The 17,390-nt window shown below is 44.9% G+C and overlaps 1 protein-coding gene across 12 annotated transcripts in view; it reads left to right on the forward strand.

Annotated features, from left to right (window-relative positions):
- Positions 1–17,390, forward strand: part of ptprfb (protein tyrosine phosphatase receptor type Fb) — a 154,754-nt gene that overhangs the window by 96,830 nt on the left and 40,534 nt on the right. For 4 of the 12 annotated variants that reach the window (XM_084008634.1, XM_084008638.1, XM_084008640.1 and 1 more), the window contains exons 9-17: positions 930–1,063; positions 1,424–1,568; positions 4,819–5,124; positions 5,884–6,077; positions 11,141–11,167; positions 14,107–14,224; positions 14,800–15,372; positions 16,321–16,421; positions 17,070–17,317. In XM_084008634.1, coding sequence (XP_083864760.1) covers positions 930–1,063; positions 1,424–1,568; positions 4,819–5,124; positions 5,884–6,077; positions 11,141–11,167; positions 14,107–14,224; positions 14,800–15,372; positions 16,321–16,421; positions 17,070–17,317 — 1,846 coding nt within the window. The remainder of the gene's footprint in view (positions 1–929; positions 1,064–1,423; positions 1,569–4,818; positions 5,125–5,883; positions 6,078–11,140; positions 11,168–14,106; positions 14,225–14,799; positions 15,373–16,320; positions 16,422–17,069; positions 17,318–17,390) is intronic. The other 8 variants (XM_084008639.1, XM_084008641.1, XM_084008636.1 and 5 more) reach the window with 3 other exon arrangements.

Here is a 17,390-nt window from a genome sequence, read left to right on the forward strand (position 1 = left end):
CGCAATCATTCATTAATCGTTCATCACTGTATTCAGTGTGCTCATTCATTATGTATCCATTTGTCTGTTTACTTGTGTACTTCAATACACTTTTCATTGATAAAGAACCCGATCATGTGGTTTGTGTGTTATGAGATGTTATGCTCAACGTATAACGGGTTAGGAACTTAGTAGCAGCCTGCATAACTGAACGTACATTCAATGAATTTTGCTTGCAGAATTGGGAATGTATTTATCACAGCTAAGGCTTTAATGCTACATGTATTTACCTACAACACATGTGAAAAGGGCTCATAAGGCTAAATGTGTAGTAGTAGGGGTGGAGACCGAAACATATGAAGGACGCAAGACTCTGTTGTACCTAAAAACAAGATATTTTACTGAAAAAGACAAAACATACTCAAGGTACAAATCAGAGAAACAAAAGGGGTTGGCCAAACAGACCAAAAGATACTGGGCCAACATCTCAGTGGGCTGTAAGAACCCAGCTCTCCACCCCTAAACTATCAAAATAGGAAATGACTTAACTGAACAAATAAAAGACCCGATAACTAAACTACCATCTCTGACCCAAACTAAAATAACAAAACCCAGCAAGTCTAAAGACATGATTGGGGTCGGGAAAGAGTTGGGGAACAAAACAAGAAAATCCCCAAAAGGTGAATAACGCCTGTGCTGTGCAGGCTCTACAAAGCAAAGTGAAGTCAAAAAATGTCCCCTCTTTTACGTGACCATCCTAATTAGCTTCAGGTTGTCCTCACCTAGAAAGGAAGGCAGGTAAAGAGAGAGAGAGAGATTTATTCACATATACTCTTGAAAGATGCCCAATGACGCCCCTCAGGGCTTCTAGGTAACCACAGGTAACATGTGGTTATTGCTGCTGACAATGTGGAGACGATTTCTTTTAATTCTTCAACCTCTGTATCCAGTCCCCGCCCAGCCGTCCAGTTTTGATGCTGAAGCTGAGCTGGACAGCCGCATCTTGCTAACATGGCTGTGGCCTGTACAGGACCCCATCACTAAGTATGAGCTGCAGTACTGGGAGGACGGCTCGGAGAACAAGGTTAGAATAACAACACGGAGTTCTAACTTTTGTCTGACCTCATTTTCTCTTCTAGATACAGTCTTCCTCACTACATATCTGTCCGTCTGCTCTTTATGATGTTTCTCTGAATGTGAAGCCTCGGCTGCACCAATGTCATTGTTGTAATGCACCTTCCCCACCTGATGAGAGGACACGTTTTTTTGTTGGAACAAGTCGCTCTCACATTTGGCTTCATTCTCTACTTTGTATGCATATAGGAAAGAGATCTTGGCTCTAACAATACAACAAATACTGCCTCATGTAGCCGTAAACACACAAAGAGTTGTATGACTGTCTGTGATCTTAACTGAGTGACATCCTTCTGTCTAAACCCTCCAGATACATGTGACCTTCAACCCAGCTGGCTCCTACGCTGTGGAGGGTCTGAAGCCTGACACCTTGTACCGCTTCTCGCTGGCAGCCCGTTCTGAGATGGGTTTAGGCGTTTACACTCAGCCCATTCAGGCCCGCACTGCACAGTCCAGTAAGTCAACTCTCTCTCTCTCTCTCCGTTGTCTCATGTCCTTGTTGTCCACTAACCAGAGATTTTGTAGAGCAGCGGTCACCCACGGCCGGCTGAAGCGGGTTTAGGTCTAGGCAGGGGAAAGTTGAGTTTCGTCGAGTTAAATCAGGCAACGTTGGCAATGTCAAGTCAATTACAGCACAACATAAAACGCTGACAGTGCAGCCGACGCGGTCAGCCTCGCGCTTCCACCACCTCCCCTCTGTCACCTACACTAACCGTCCTGTCCATCTATCTGAGGGCAGACCCTGTGTTCAGTGTCAAAGGTACGTTTAATGTGTCTTGTTCCCACATTTGTGAGCTGTGCTGTTTTTTTTTTTCCCCCTCTCATATCAGTATGTGCTTTTACAGTGCCAGCACTCAAAATGTCACTCCGTCAGCTGACTGCTGTTATTTTTGCTGCGGTGGCAGCATGCTTGCACCACTTCACCCAGGAGGCTTCTATTCCCTACATTTGTGCCTGGCGTTTGCCCTATCCAGAGCTACATTTGATTATAAACAAAAGGTTCACATTGTTGTACCTTTAATTTGTAAATGGTATACATGTAATTAAATACTGCACTGTGGAGGCCTCATAACACAGTGGAGAACCGTAAAAGGAAGGATCAGATTTAGATGAGCTTTATTACAGCGGGTTAAATATCATATTACATTATTGTAGTAGTCTAGAAAAGAAGTAAGTCAGTTGGACAGAGGGTGTGGATCTCTCTTTTAGAAGTCTCTGCCTGTTTGGACTGACAAATCCGTCCAAGAGCTAACACCTCTGACAACCACCGAGTTATATAACTGTCAATTGAGCTCATGAGTGGTGATGAGTCTGTGTCCTTGGGCCTCTTGACGGCAGGAGTCACAAGGACACAGAATTTGGAAAACTGAATTTGGATTTCATGCAGCAGGAGGGATGGTGTGCATGAAATAAGCCGCAGCCTTGGGAAGATTCTGAGGCAAATAGGCAGCAGGAAAGGGTGACATTTTCTAGTGCTGCATTTAAATGGTTCGTATATATACATATATTTAAGATTCAGAGCAATGAACATAACTCTGCTGTGTGTTTATAATGAAATACCGCAACTCTGCTACTCAGTTAAGGACTTGACGACCTACAAAAGCAAGTCAGTAACAGTGGTTAAGATAATTGAAAGGGTTCGCTATGTTTGTAATATAAACAAAATAAATCCTCTAAATGTGAAAGAAGGAAATATTCTTAACACTAACTCGAAAAAATTCAACTGTACGACCTCTGAATTAAAGTTTATTTTATTCACCGAAATAAGACAGGCTTAACTCATTATAAAACACACTTTACAAACTTTAAAAAAAAACAGTTCCAACTTGTGTTTGATTGAAATAAATCCTTAATTCACTGAGTGAGAAAAGAAGAGAATATGCCAGCTCTATATGCTGCGTTTCCCCCCACTGATTCTCTCCAGCTGCCCACAGACCAGCTGCCCCCCGACTCTCACTCTTCTGGAGTCAGACCATTAAATCAAAGCAAATTCTAATGAATAAAAATCACCCAAAAAACGCCCCGCTGGTCCTGGTTGTCTCTTCCTGTTTGTCTTTGGGATCCTTAAGGAGGTCTCCAACACGAGTGAAAACTTTCATTCCTAGTAACACACACTCGGGCAACATCATTAGCAACTTCAGGTGGTGTTCTTATGATAGACCTAGCTTGGATAGGTAGGGGTGAGAATGAAAATCTTATTTTCCCTCTACGCTCCAATGTTTTGGAAAGGTGGAACTTCATGTTCTGGCATTAGCAAACTGTTCATTGCTCTGCTTATTAAATATGTATTTCCATGGTCATGCTTTGCGAGAACACCTTGGTTTGATTTTTTTTTCGTGGTACATTTTATTCTCTTTTTGAGGATGCCCTTTTTTTGTAGAAGTGAATAGTTTGTGACTTAGTTGGAAGCATGAAATGTGTAGCATTGTTATGGTTGTTTTCACGGTCATTCTAGTTTTAAAATGGTTTCATTTCTGTTTTTACCTCTGGACTTGAGAGTTTGCTTATATTTTATGCTGTGGCTGTTGTAAATGTATTTTTTAAAGTTATTATTCCAGACTTACTCTTAACTGGAAACCTCTTATTTGTGTTTCTACACGCACTGCGCTGTGCCAGAGGAGTTTGTAATTATAAACCATAGCAGGGTGATACGCGCAGAATATAATGGAATTGTCAATATTATTGGACAGTAGTTTCAGGCCAAAACCGTATTGGTACAACATTGTTCCAATATTGTTCCAGTGGCTACAAATCAGATGACAATAAGCTGGAATGTTCATGAATGTTATTGATTATGAAATGATAGCTTCAAGCACAACTTGGGAGGCGGCCTCCTGTGTCTCAGCTGCAGCGCCGAGCAGGCTCTATCAAAACGCCGCCACGAAGCCCACAGCTTCCGCACCAATGTGTGAAAACCAGTCAACAATGTCAAGCACTTGTTCACACACTTGCACATCGACGGCCAGTTTATCGCTCGCTCTGCATGCGGAAGGCAACAGAGAGGGCCGTTAGGGACCAATTGCGTCTTTATAAAAACATAACCTTGTAAAATGTTGGCACATTTGATATTAAGTTCATCTCACCCCGTCGTTTCATGGCCTCTCGCATAAATGCAGTGCCAAACACAGCTATAGCAGTAGCCTGGTAATGTGCTTTTTTTTTTTTGCAGCCAATCTCAGTCCGGAGGAAGCATCCTGTTTAGTGTGGAAGCTTTTTGTATGCAGTGTAATATTATTATTCAAACTTGAGATATAATGAATGTACCACCATCAGTATGAGAGCAAATTATTTGTGAATCTCACCAGCTCAGAAAGTGACTCTTAATCGTCTTCCATTATTAGGCACATGACGTATCCAAAACATGGAAAGGGTTAGCTCCACTTCAACATCAAGTACTCAGAATCAAATCTGAATCTGGGCAACATTAGTTCAGTTTTACTGAAGGACTAATGCCACACTTCATCTTCCATCCCGAATAAAACAATCTGATGGTGACAAATAAGGATTCATATGTAGCTTAATTCTTTTTACACATAACACACGTCCTGAAACTCAAAGTGATGTTTTGAAGATTACATTTAAATGTCACTGCCGTACAAAAAGCTTCCCCAGTTTTGCCTGACGTTTGCTTGTGCTTGTGTTTATTCTTTGTGTGCTCGATTCGTGCCCCCCGTCCATGTTGTTGTGCTCCCCTCCCCCCTGCAGCCCCATCCGCCCCCCCTCAGGATGTACACCTGGTCAGCCTGAGCTCCACCAGCCTCAAGGTGAGTTGGGTGGCGCCGCCCGCCGCTAGCCGCCACGGCGCCATCGTGCGCTACACAGTCAGCTACCAGGCCCTGGCTGGAGAGGACACGGAGCGGCACGAGGTGACGGGCATCGGCGCCGAAGCCGCCAGCTATTTGCTGGAGGGCCTGGAGAAGTGGACTGAGTATCAGGTGTGGGTGAGGGCACACACTGATGTGGGCCCGGGCCCCGAGAGTGCCCCGGTGAGGATGAGAACCAAAGAGGATGGTAGGTTGACACCGCCCCCCTTGAGCAGACTTCTCTCAGACTCTTTTGCTTGGGGCTGCCTGTCACTATTTCCCTTCACTAACTTCACTGTTGTTGACGATGCGACATTGGTAGCAAAGGTCACCTTCTCCTCTAACACCTTACATCTATGACTCTGCACTACTTCCCTGTGTTTTCCCTGTTTTCCCTGTTCACTGCCTTCTTCCTTTTTCTTCCCTCTCTTCTGAGGGATTAGAAGTGGAGCAGGACTCTCCCTCTCGTCCCGTTCTGTCGCTCTCGCCTCTTTCGCTCACTCTTCCCCTCGTTTTGTTTGCAGTGTGATAGAAAGCGGCTGCTCCCTGAGAGAGTCGTCTATAATTAATGTGTTTGAAGTTTTGCAGCAACACAGCTAATTTCATACTGAAATCAAGGGCATTACAGACACATCGCTAGACCCCATGCTGTGGTCCTGCGTGGGGTGTTTTGGGGACACGGTAGATGTAGAAGGTCGAACTGTGTAGAGATGATGTTGATTAGCCAAATAGTATCACTTCCTTCAACAGAGCACTCAAGTGTGTAACAAAAAAAAACTCAGGAGTCATTTAGTTTTTGGCTTCTCATCAGAAACACAGTCAAGTAGGGAAAATCACCAACTCAGCATATTCTGACTCATTCCTCCCTCTCACTCTCTCACTGTCTCTCTCTCTCTGCCTCACTCTTACATTCTGCCTTCCCTTCTTCTCTCTCTCTCTCCCCCTCCTTTTTTTTTCTGGCCTTCAGTGCCAGGAGCGCCCCCCAGGAAGCTCGAGGTTGAAGCCATAAACTCCACAGCGATCCGGGTAACCTGGAAGCCACCCCTGCAGGGGAAGCAGCACGGCCAAATCCGAGGCTACCAAGTCATTTTCTCCCGGCTTGAAAACGGTGAACCGCGAGGGCAGCCTAACATCATGGACGTTGCTTTGCCAGAGGCACAGGTACTGGATGATGTCTTACTGCTGTCCAGTCTTTCCCCTTTCATTGTCGATAGCTGTCTTCTGTTCATTTCCCATTATTTTCATTCTCCACTGCTCCCGTGTTCCCTTCCATTCTCCGAGTTCACACTTCATTTCCTCCATACCGGGTGACACATATGGTATTTGCTGCCCCCCACCCCTCTTTTCTTTCTTTTTTTTTTTTTTTTCATCTTCCTCCTGACTTTCTGTGACATTTGACTCTGAATTAGTACCCCTGCTTCCACAGCTTTGGATTAGCGGCGGTAACAAGATCCATTCTAATTCTACAGTAATAGCTATTAAATATTTTATATGTGTTACATCAGGATGAGGCTTAGTGGAATCAATGCACCTCTCTTTGCGGGTTTTAGCAGTAATACATATGCACTGCCTTGTTACCATGTTTATAAATTAGAGTTATTTTCCTGACACCGCCCTTTTACGCATTAATGCAAGCTGCTCCAAATCGCCCCAAAGCTATGTGACACCATGAGATGAATGAGAGATTGTAATCCTTAAGAGGGATTCAGAGATTCATGAATATTTTAAAACCAAAAAAACCCCACTCACACTTCCCCCCCCCCCCCTCTCTTTGGGAGAGGAGCGACCAGCTTAAGAGCCTTCTTCTGATTGTTTGCCGGGAGTAACATTTGCGTGAACACGTATCCGCTCGCACCCCCGATGGCCTCGCACAAAAACAACTCATTTGAGCAAGTAAGCGCTCCCTGGCCGCAGGAACACTGTATAAAAAAAAAATCTGCACAGCCTCGCATGTGTCTCTGAGCGGCGTTGGCTGATAAATGCTTTGCAGCAGTATTTAGGGAGAACCAACAGGTTGCTGGTTCAGTTCCCAGGCAGCACACACTGCTTTACCCTTGAGTGGAGCTTTTAACTCTCATTTGCTTCGACAAACACTCGGCTGTCTTAAGTCTTATCTTTACAGAAAGGGGGAAGCACAGTCGAAGTCACCTTGAAATAACATTTCAGATGGACCACGTCCCGAGTGATGCAAAGTAGCAGCTCGTGGGTCCCCGTTATGTAACCAGGCATCCGGCGATGAATGCATAATGAGTATTATTTTGTGTGGTTGTCACGCCACCCCGAGTGGCACATCTCACATCCATTATGCTGAGAAATGTGCGAGTGAGGCTTTGGCTGATATCACCTGTCCACATCTCTGCACCTGGCCAAATGGTCAACTCCCAAACACAGTCCGGCCTTTGTTTCACCGCAGTGTTTCCTGGCAGCTGCTGCTGACAGTTCATTGTGATCCGTCTGCGGACTGCAGTGTTTGACAGCCAGGACAGCATCGTTTGGTGTGAAAGAAGACAACAACATGGGGGCTGCTCGTCTTCCTGCTCGTCTTCTGGACATGTGTAGCGTGACTTTGTTTCTGCGCTTTGAAAGCTGATCCCAACACGACCCGCCTTGTTGTACAAACCATACTCCATGTCTCACCTGTGCCAGATTCACACAGTAGACACGCCGCGATTAGGTGCTCGAGTTAGCTCTCATGTTCCATGGGACGTCCGGGGCGCCTCTCAAACTCACCGTTCCCTCCCTGGCAGAAAAACCTGACATTCCCCACCCTCCTCCTGTGTTTTTCCTTTCTCTCCTTCCCTCCAACGGCCCTCCCTTTCTCTCCTGTCCTCCTTTTGCACCCTTCTTGCCTGAGAAGCTGGTTGAGTAATTACCAGAGGCTTGCGTGCAGGATGGTTACCCTTGATTGAATCATCTCAACAGATTGTTTTCTGTGAGGCGGCAGCTGAGTAGCCAACCTGCAAGGACCTGCCCAGACGTCATTAAAGACCACACAGTCAGCCGGCGCTCCCGTGTCCACGTTTGCCCAACTGGTTTTTCGAAACAATCCCTCCTTTTCTCACACGTCTTTCCTTTCCCGTACCCCAACAACAAGTTTAAAAAGCAGTGCAGATAACGTGAGCAGACATGCTCGCTGCTAGATCAGCGTTGCGGTGGGCGTTCCAGCTGGCTGAGGAGAGTTCATGACTCATCGTAGACTCATGCAAATCCCACAAATGCACACCTGTAATTGATAATGACAAACAAATCTATTTTCTTCTGTCTTGCCACATCCCGTGTCATTTTTCTCAAGAAATTTGCACCTGCACTGGATGCGCAGTGAAACTGCCGGGAGGACAATAAAATAAAATAAAACATTCCGGTGGCTTTTACAACACAGCACAACCAGGCTTCAATCACAAATCTAAGCAGACCGGTGGGATTGTAGATTCTGTCAGAATCACCTCTCACCTTTTCTTTGTCTCTCTGTTTCTGTCTCCTTCTCGCCTCTTCACCCTCGCTCAGGGTTAGCTGAATCGCTGGGAGGAGAACGAGGAGAGCTTGCCTGTGCGTGGGCGGTTTAAGCGCCTCTTTTCTTTTCAAGCAGGAGCCCACACAGCGCCCTCATTTCCCTGCTAAATTTAAACCAGAGGCCGCGTTAACAGCGGGATGTTTCTAAGCGTGTTTCTGTTGGGAAAGTGGCCTGGACCTGGGTGGACACGTCCACACCACATAGCCTGCTCCACCGCTGGCAACCTCTAGCCTCATGTGTTTCATACGGCCATCTATAAAAAAAGAAAAAAAATGACGTGATTGAGTTTGAAGCCATCAGCCACCGTCTATGTTTCTATGCCTTTTCTGCACAAGTTTGCCTTAATTTGGCACGGCTATTCCAGGTTCATTTTGTCCGACCAGTCATGCGTTGTGGCGGTGTGTGCGTGCGTTTGTGTGTCGGAGCGATCAGGCGAGGCGATGCCTCACTGCGTCTATGGCCTTCGCTGCCTCGGATTGGAGTTGAATGCGAGTCGGGGAGAGCGAAAAAAAAAAAAAGAGAAAAGAAGCACCTCGGCCCGTTTCACTCCATCAATCATGACAGCTCCTTCTCTTCCACATCACTCGTCCCCCCCCCCCTCGTTCCCATTTTTATAGCCACACATCTCAGCCCATGTCATCACATTTGCATTCACCCGCCTGCAAATTATACCGCTCCGTTTCCACAAACGACGCTTATCAGCAATGATGTGTTTTCAGCTTGCGTTGGCATTCGAAATATAAATGGGGGATAATTTATAATTCTCCCGTGGATTTAAGCAGAAAGCAAAAGCAGTTGCGATAGAAAGGGATTAAGCCCAAGATGAGATAGGAACTCTTGCGAACCTTAATGTGTTCGCTGCTCTGTTGACATACTGAGTGGAGTCGACGGTAAACAAATTAAGCAATTAGGCACATCGCAAACTGTTTTTCATGGAGTTAAGTAGCAGCTGTTCTTAAATGGTACTCTTTAGGGCCCCGCCACATAAGGGGGGCATGCGGCAGCAGTTTTTTTGACGCGAGTGCCTCGACCAGTCCCCACTGAGACCGTACAAAGGCCTTGCTTATGCTCCAGTTAGCTGGTGGTTGATGACTACCTATCCACAGGGAGGAGGGCGGAGAAGTTTGGCCTTTTGTCTTTTCATACGCCAACAGTCAATGGAGGATGATGAACACGTCGGACCAGTGCACAATGAATCAGCAGAGTATGAGGCTCACTTCTTTTGTTTGGGGAAGACGGGAGACACAAGGAGGGAGAGAGGGGAAAGCTAGAAGGCAGAAATCTGTGCTGACTTTTGGCTTGATGGCATTTTTCTACTGTTTGAACTTCATGTTCTTCTTCGTAAAGGACTAGTCCACTTAAATTACAAAGAACACATTTTCTCAATCGTCCCTCGTGGTATCCAGATTGTATCTAAAATATAGATTTTGTTTTATTTGCTTAAGATTGAGATACGATTTGATCTTCCAGGCGTGTATTGTTGGTCTGGATCAAACAAAGCACAGGCATAAGCTTATTTCCACAAGAAAACATCTAATAAGCTGATTACTTGTGGTTTCTGGCACTTCCTCTTCTTATTAAAGCTTTCAGCTGCAGAACAGAACTGCAGAAGAGCTGCAACTTACAAGTAAACTTATTTAACAACATCACACTGTAATCTTCTAAGTAGTCATATAACATTCCAAACTATTTTATGATAACAGCTGCATTTTACAAATATGGTAATAATGATGAACAGCTTATAATGATGAAAATCCGTTCACCTCCATGATTCATATTGTGAGAGGGTGAACAATGAAAATTGCCAACTTGGATTTTTCAAATCTGGAAAAATAAAATCTAAACTCAACCAAGTATTATATTTTTTAAAAATTTAGTTGAACCAAACCTTTAATTAGAAGGTTTCCGCCTCCATCCCTAATTCCCTCACGTCTCCACCAGCAGCAACGTTCAGATGTAATTGTTTGCCTCCACCACCTTCCTCCTGCGTTCTCCATTTTGTCCCACATCAGTGTCACCTCTCCTCCCTTGTCAGCCGAGCCACCCATCAGTGAACTCCTCTGCAGTAGCTGAACTGTGGCGCGAGTTGCTGGTAAACACCAGCAGTTGCGTTCTGCATCGATGGGGTTTGATGTCACAGGGCTAGCATAGCAGCGCTGGTAATAGGATTTCATGCTCGGCACCGACGGAGCCCCGCGGCACGAAATGGGCTTTCACTTCCCCGGGGAATCACTTGGCCGAGCGCAGTGAGCAAGGAGAACATTTTGAAAACATATTGAAATATAATGAATAAAAGGCCCTCCCTCCATATCTGAGAAGAGGAGAGAGGAAATGCTTCAGAGATTCTGCATATTTTATGCTTTATGTCCACAGTGAGATAGTTATCATGCTGAATAGAGGTGTCCTGTGATTAAGGGAGAAAGCGTTTTTTATTGGATTCATAGGCAAATGGGAAACAAGGCAGTGCATCACCACCAATAATGAATTTCACAACCATTGCTCATTTTGGCTTCACAGTTTGTTTTACACCAGTCTTCCCTTTTTCCCTTCCATCACACTCTCTCTCCCTCTGTGTTTTCTCTACTGCATGACTCTGTTGACACCTACAGTCATCTGTCTTTGAGCGAAAAAAAGACCAGTGCTTTTTTTCCTGTTGTGTTGTCCCTGACTCATTTCTCTTCCCATCCGTGTCCCGTGTCTTCTCTCCCATCAGTGGAATATTGAGGAGTCCACCGAGCATGTGAGTAACCCTCATGTGTGCTGCTGGGTTGTCTTGCAGGGCAGGCTCTTCTCCCCTCTGCAAAACGGGGCTGCTAGTGTGGATTTTGAGTTGCGTGTGTGTGTGTGTGTTTAAGCCATGCTTATAATTCGCGTGGTGTGAATCCTCATGAAAGATCATAACCTCATCATAACCACAGCGAGAAATGTGTGTCCTAATGATTCCTGGTTTTTATATATGTGTGTGTGTGTGTGTGTGCGTCTAAGAGCTATGACCACAAAGCATGAGGATTATTTCCAATGATGATCGCGGACACGTCCACATTTTACCATCAGACAAACTCGTAGTAACAGCTGGGCATTCACTCACATCCCAGACGCTGCAGTGTCGTCGTCTCCCCCCCTCCCCGTCATTGAACGTACCATGCAGTCAAAGGCTGTGTGTCACTATCCCAGTGTGATGCTGACATTAATCAGGCTCGCCTAACCTGCTGTCTCCCCTACTGTTCCACATGACATGTCTATCTGAGGGGAGGAGCCGTGTGTTTTATCAGCTCCACACATCTCCCAAGATTGCCACCAGCCTTTCATGTTCTTTTCGTTTGCGTGGATGGCAGCTCACTGTTCCGTGGCTGTCACAAAGCCCTTTGTTATGACTTATTACCTCCTAGACGTCATATCGCACGAGCGAAAAATGCAGAGCCACTTACGGTTCCTCGTCGGAAATTCAATAGAAACCTGCCAGAATAGCGAATAGTGTTGTCAAGAGCAAGGAGGTTGTTTAAAAAAAGGTTTATCATTTAAAAGAAATAAATTGGAGCGGCCTCAGATGCTAATTTCCTCTCTCACAGAAAAACGAAGAAAACTGGTTAATCAATTCTATGACCACCTGCAAAGGTTGATGGAGTTTTTTTTTTTTGGTCGCTGGATGTTTTCTTCCTTTTCCAAAGAGATCATTTTTATTTTATAACAGCCAGTTAAGTGGAAATCTTTCTGCACGGCACCCATGGCCAGATTCTTTCAGCTTCACCCACATTGCATGAGTCAGGCCCGCCTCCTCTCCCTCTCCTCTTAATGTGTTGATTAACACCTGACAGACACAGAGCTAGACGCCGTCATAGGAAGACATCTGTTCTCACGTCTTTGTTATTTCTTTAGCAGCCATGTTTCGGCGATAGCAGTCTGTTTGTCAGGTATCTGCTGTAGTGTGTCCAGCTGCAACAACATTAGCATTTCTTGTTGACCCATGGCATGTTCACAGAGAGACGGATTTCAGATAGTTATGGCATTTTTAATACAAATCAACACTAATAAAACTTAAATGGTGTGCTTTAGCGATAAAAAAAAAAAAATGTCAGAGGCATTGTTCAGACAATGCTGCTCATTTCCCCCCTGACATTTCCTGCCCTAGTGAGGATAGTGGCGTAGGGAGGCTTGCAGAGAAGAATCCATTTCTATAACTAGTCGACTTGATAATCTCCGTAATGCCCTTTGGTGCTGCTGTAAGCATTTGCTCTGAAGGAAACTTTTGAAATCCTTGCTTTTTTATTTCTGCTGAGTTTCAAAAGTATTGCTAGACCCAATTTGACCTTGCCAGAATAAGGGGGAAAAAAGATCTCTTCGGCTGCCACTGCTGAGACTGTTAAAGCCATTTTGTATGATTAAAGTAATGAGACTTCTTCCATAAAGTTAAAATGGTTTTACGATACAGTAATTTAGCATTTTCTCCCCCGTCTCCCTTAAAGGCTAGTATGGGAGCACCAAATGTCCCTTAAAGAGAGGGGCTGTAAAAAAGCATTGTCAAACAGAACCGGCTTATATAGACTATTAAATGTTCTTCTATGGTTAGGAAATTAAAACTTCATTAGTTAGAGAAACAGCATTAGAGCAAAGCTGTATAATATAACAAGTAGGAGAAGTTTGCGAGGACTTCCGGCAGGAAGGTTTGTAGGCATCGGCGTATCCTTTCCTCTCCGTGGCCCCAGACAGAAACAGCTAACTCCGGCGTGTGTGCTCAAGCCGCAGGCGTTCATTTATTCTTAGTATCCAGTGTATGCCCACGTCTGCGCGTATCATCGTGAACAATTATGGTTCCTCTGTATGCATGCGTGTTTGTGTTGAGTATGTACGTCGTCGAGTGTGTGCCTTCACGTATGTCTGTTTACATATGGGCTTTGTTCGAGCTCAGAGTGTTTAATTCCATCGTGTGTGGGTGTGTTTTTATTAAGCCTGATGCAGTCTGGTGAAGTGAGTGCCAGCACTGCAGCAGGTTACCAATAACACTGTGTTACCTAAGTTGCTTGTTGTGTTTTTTTTTTTCCTGCTGTCTGTTTGTTCCTGACTTGAGTTACTGATTTGTTCAACCGCCTTAGTGTGTCTGTGTTCTTGAGACTGGTCAGCCCGACTTGCATGGGAATCCAGAGGACAATAAATACCAAGAATCTAATGAATTATAAAAAAAAAAAAGAACTACGTAACAGCTTTAACTTAAAGATTTATAAATGAGTTTCTACAATATGTCCCACGGTCAAAAGTGTACCATATGTGGGCTTTTATAAACTCTGCTGTTGACCCATGCAGCAGGCATGAACACTGATACACTGGTGACGTTCTGGTTCATTTGGTTGGTTTGTTGGTTCATGGGTTCGGAGTGTGCCTTACGATGAGGACCAGGAGTTTTTCCTGACAAAGAAAAGCTCCTGGTCCTGTCCGTGTGCCTTCAAAGCCTTTCTTTGTCAAATGCTTCACATGTATTTGTTTCCTATTTTAGGCTAATTGATCCAGGAAGTACAAGTGGATGGAGGCGCGGGTTTAATCTCACTGTTTTTTTTTATTGTGGTGCTGTGTGCTGTGAGGGGGTTTTGGGTTTGGGTTTGGGGTCTTCTGTCACTGAGGCGGTCCTGCTCAGACTCACCTATTCCTTTTGAATCTCTGACATTGTGGTTTTTTTGCGTTTCGCAGGAGGCCGTCATTAGTGGACTGCACTCTGAAACGACCTACTCTGTCACTGTAGCAGCATACACCACCAAGGGAGACGGCGCTCGTAGCAAGGCTAAAGTCATCACCACAACCGGAGCAGGTCAGAGTCACATTTGATCTCACGGCTATCACGTAGAAACATCGAACGTGTTTACAGTGAATACTGTGGGATAATCTTTAAGCCTTTAAAATGATAATGTTCTTGTATGTTGAGTAGAAGACTGTGTTGATTGGAACGTCATGTTCATTTTAGGGGGACGTGTTAGCTTTAACACCCAGGAAAAAGTCAGCATATCTAAGTGCTATTGAAGTGTTATGAGCAAGACAATGTGACTGTCATATCTTCATATCTATTTAATTAGTGAGCTTTAGAGGAACTGGGGGTGCTTAGATTTTGGTACCTTTTGATGGAGCCAGACGAGCTGTTTCCAGTCTAAATGCTGAGCAAAGCTAACCGTCTGCTTTATATTAAATGTACAGATATGAGAATGTTATTAATTTTCTATACGATACTGTATCTAAGGAACAAAAAGGCTGCACACATAAATGCCTTGACATCCAATTCTTCACCATTAAAGAAAATAAGCAACTTTGAACTTCAATTTCCTTTAAAGTTGGTTTAAAAAAAAGTTCCTGCTTACTTACTTTTCTTGCAACTTTAATCTTCTTCTTCAGTGCCAGGCAGGCCCACTATGATGATCAGCACAACCATGGGCAACACGGCACTGATCCAGTGGCAGCCGCCGAAGGACATGGTGGGTGAGCTGATGGGCTACCAGCTGCAGTACAAGCGCACCGATGAGGAAACCTACACGTCACGCGAGCTGAGGAAGACCGACGACCATTACACTGTCACCGGGCTGCACAAAGGCGCCACCTACGTCTTCCGCCTCAGCGCCCGTAACCGCGCAGGCATCGGAGAGGCCTACGTGAAGGAGATCAGCACCCCGGAAGACGTGCCGTCCGGCTTCCCGTTCAACCTCCAGGTCACGGGGCTGACCCAGTCCAGCACGCAGCTGACCTGGGAGCCCCCGCTGGTGGCCGAAAGGAACGGGAAGATCGTGCACTACCTGGTCGTGTACAGGGACATAAACAGCCAGCAGAACAGCACCAACCGCACGGCCGACACGCGCATGACTATCCAGGGCCTCAATCCTGACACCACCTACGACATCCGGGTGCAGGCGTTCACCAGTAAGGGCCCGGGACCTCTCAGCCCCAGCATCCAGAGCAGGACCATGTCCAACGGTAGGACACATGGTGACATTTATACATCAACAAGCCAGAGGTGTTTGCTTTGAAAACATAGAATGAGGGTTTAATACAGGCACACATATTCATGACACACTCACATCCTTGCCCACATCATGCATAAGCATGTACATCATATACAACATATCATCTGCTTATATTTAACAGGATAGCCGGCCCCTTTTCTGCCTCTTAGGTGCCTTGTCTTTCCCTATCTAGCACCCAGTACAGTACAGTGTTTATTGATTCATAGAGTGCTAATCTCATTACACACTACAGTCACATTACCATGTCTCCTCATCCTCCCTCCCATTAGACACAAATCTGAAGCATGCCCAGCATGTACCTCCTCATGCATTTTATCATCTTATAATGTAAGATGGTTTATTTATAACCTGGGCTGTGCCAAATGTCTATTTTAACACACGTGTTGCTCCTCCCACTGTCATATACATTTCTCGGTAATCACCGTGATCTCTGCCTGTTGCGCACGTCTCCTTGTAACCAGGGTGGAGTAAATGGAATAGGCTTAGGGAGGTGAAGGCTATTTGTGTGATCTATAATACCTGGAATAAACTTCCTGGAGATGTAAGACTTGCCCAAACTCTGACCACTTTTAAAACTAGACTGAAAACTTTTATGTGCACTGTAGCTTTCTGCTAAATCGTTTAATGTCTGCACTGTTTTTAATTATTGCAAATATGTTTTTATTCTCCTTGTCTTTCTGTAATGCATTAATTTTAATTAATATTTAATTTTAATTTAATTCTTCTATTTATTTATTTTTTCACTTTATTGTATAACATGTTATGATGTAATATGTCCACGTTGTTCAATGAGGGGGTTACATGCTGTACCGTAGTGTGAAATGTTATCGCACACACATTTTGTGGCGTTTGAGATGTCTTGCTTTAGATGTTAATCAAATCATTTTCTCACTCACAGATTTCCCCACCCTGAACTTTGGTGTCAAAGCAGTCATGAAAACATCTGTCCTACTCACCTGGGATTTGCCACCAAATTACAAATCCCAAGTGCCTTTCAAGGTGAGTGCCAATATTTAATAAAAAAAATAAAAAAAATCCTCATCCATTTAGCCAAGGACAAATGCAAAACGTTTCTCTATGCACACAATTTGCATGCCTTTTCAATGGTTTCGTAACTACTCTAGTATAAAATGTATAATTATAATACTATATTTACTACTTCCATCCATCCATCCATTTTCTACCGCTTATCCTGTATTCAGGGTCACGGGGGGGCTGGAGCCTTCACTACTTACTATATAATAATATATCATATTATCATTGTATAACACACAATGTATAACATGCAAAGTACATATATTTGTCATATAATTATATTGCACACTTCCAGCAGGTCGTGATGCACTGACTTCCCCCATTTGCGCTGAAAACCCTGAAAAGCTGTGCTCATTTACGAGGCGTAATATTCTGTCCGAATGTTATTATATAAATTCCCACCCCATGATAATGGAGTAAAAAAACTATTGGATATGCACCAGTGGGAAAGTGTGGCACTGTAGCATAGAGATGAGGTGTCGGATGAGATGGGTGCCTCCTTTAGGACCATCATGCCTTTGTTCATGTGTGTGTGTGTGTGTGTTGGGGGGAGTTAGAGGAGAGTAATGCATTTGTTTGGAGGATTCACATTTTTCCCTCGTGTGCCCACAGATCTTGTACAACCAGCAAAGCGTGGAGGTGCGGGGGAACCTGAAGAGGAAGCTGATCGCGCAGCTGCAGCCGGACACAGACTACTCTTTTGTGCTGACAAGCAGGGGCAACATCGCCGGGGGTCTTCAGCAGCAGGTGTCCATCCGCACTGCTCCTGACCTGATCAAGACTAAGCCCAGCACGCTGCAGGCTCAGGGTGGCAAGATGACCATCAACCTGCCTAAGGTCCAGACTACCACGCGTGTCAGGTCAGTACACATGGCACCGAACCCACAGCCCTGCTCTGATTCCGGGCATGAATCCACCAACAGATGATGGTCG

This window comes from Eutrigla gurnardus, assembly GCF_963514095.1.
Source record: "Eutrigla gurnardus genome assembly, chromosome: 4".
NCBI classification, from domain to species: domain Eukaryota; kingdom Metazoa; phylum Chordata; class Actinopteri; order Perciformes; family Triglidae; genus Eutrigla; species Eutrigla gurnardus.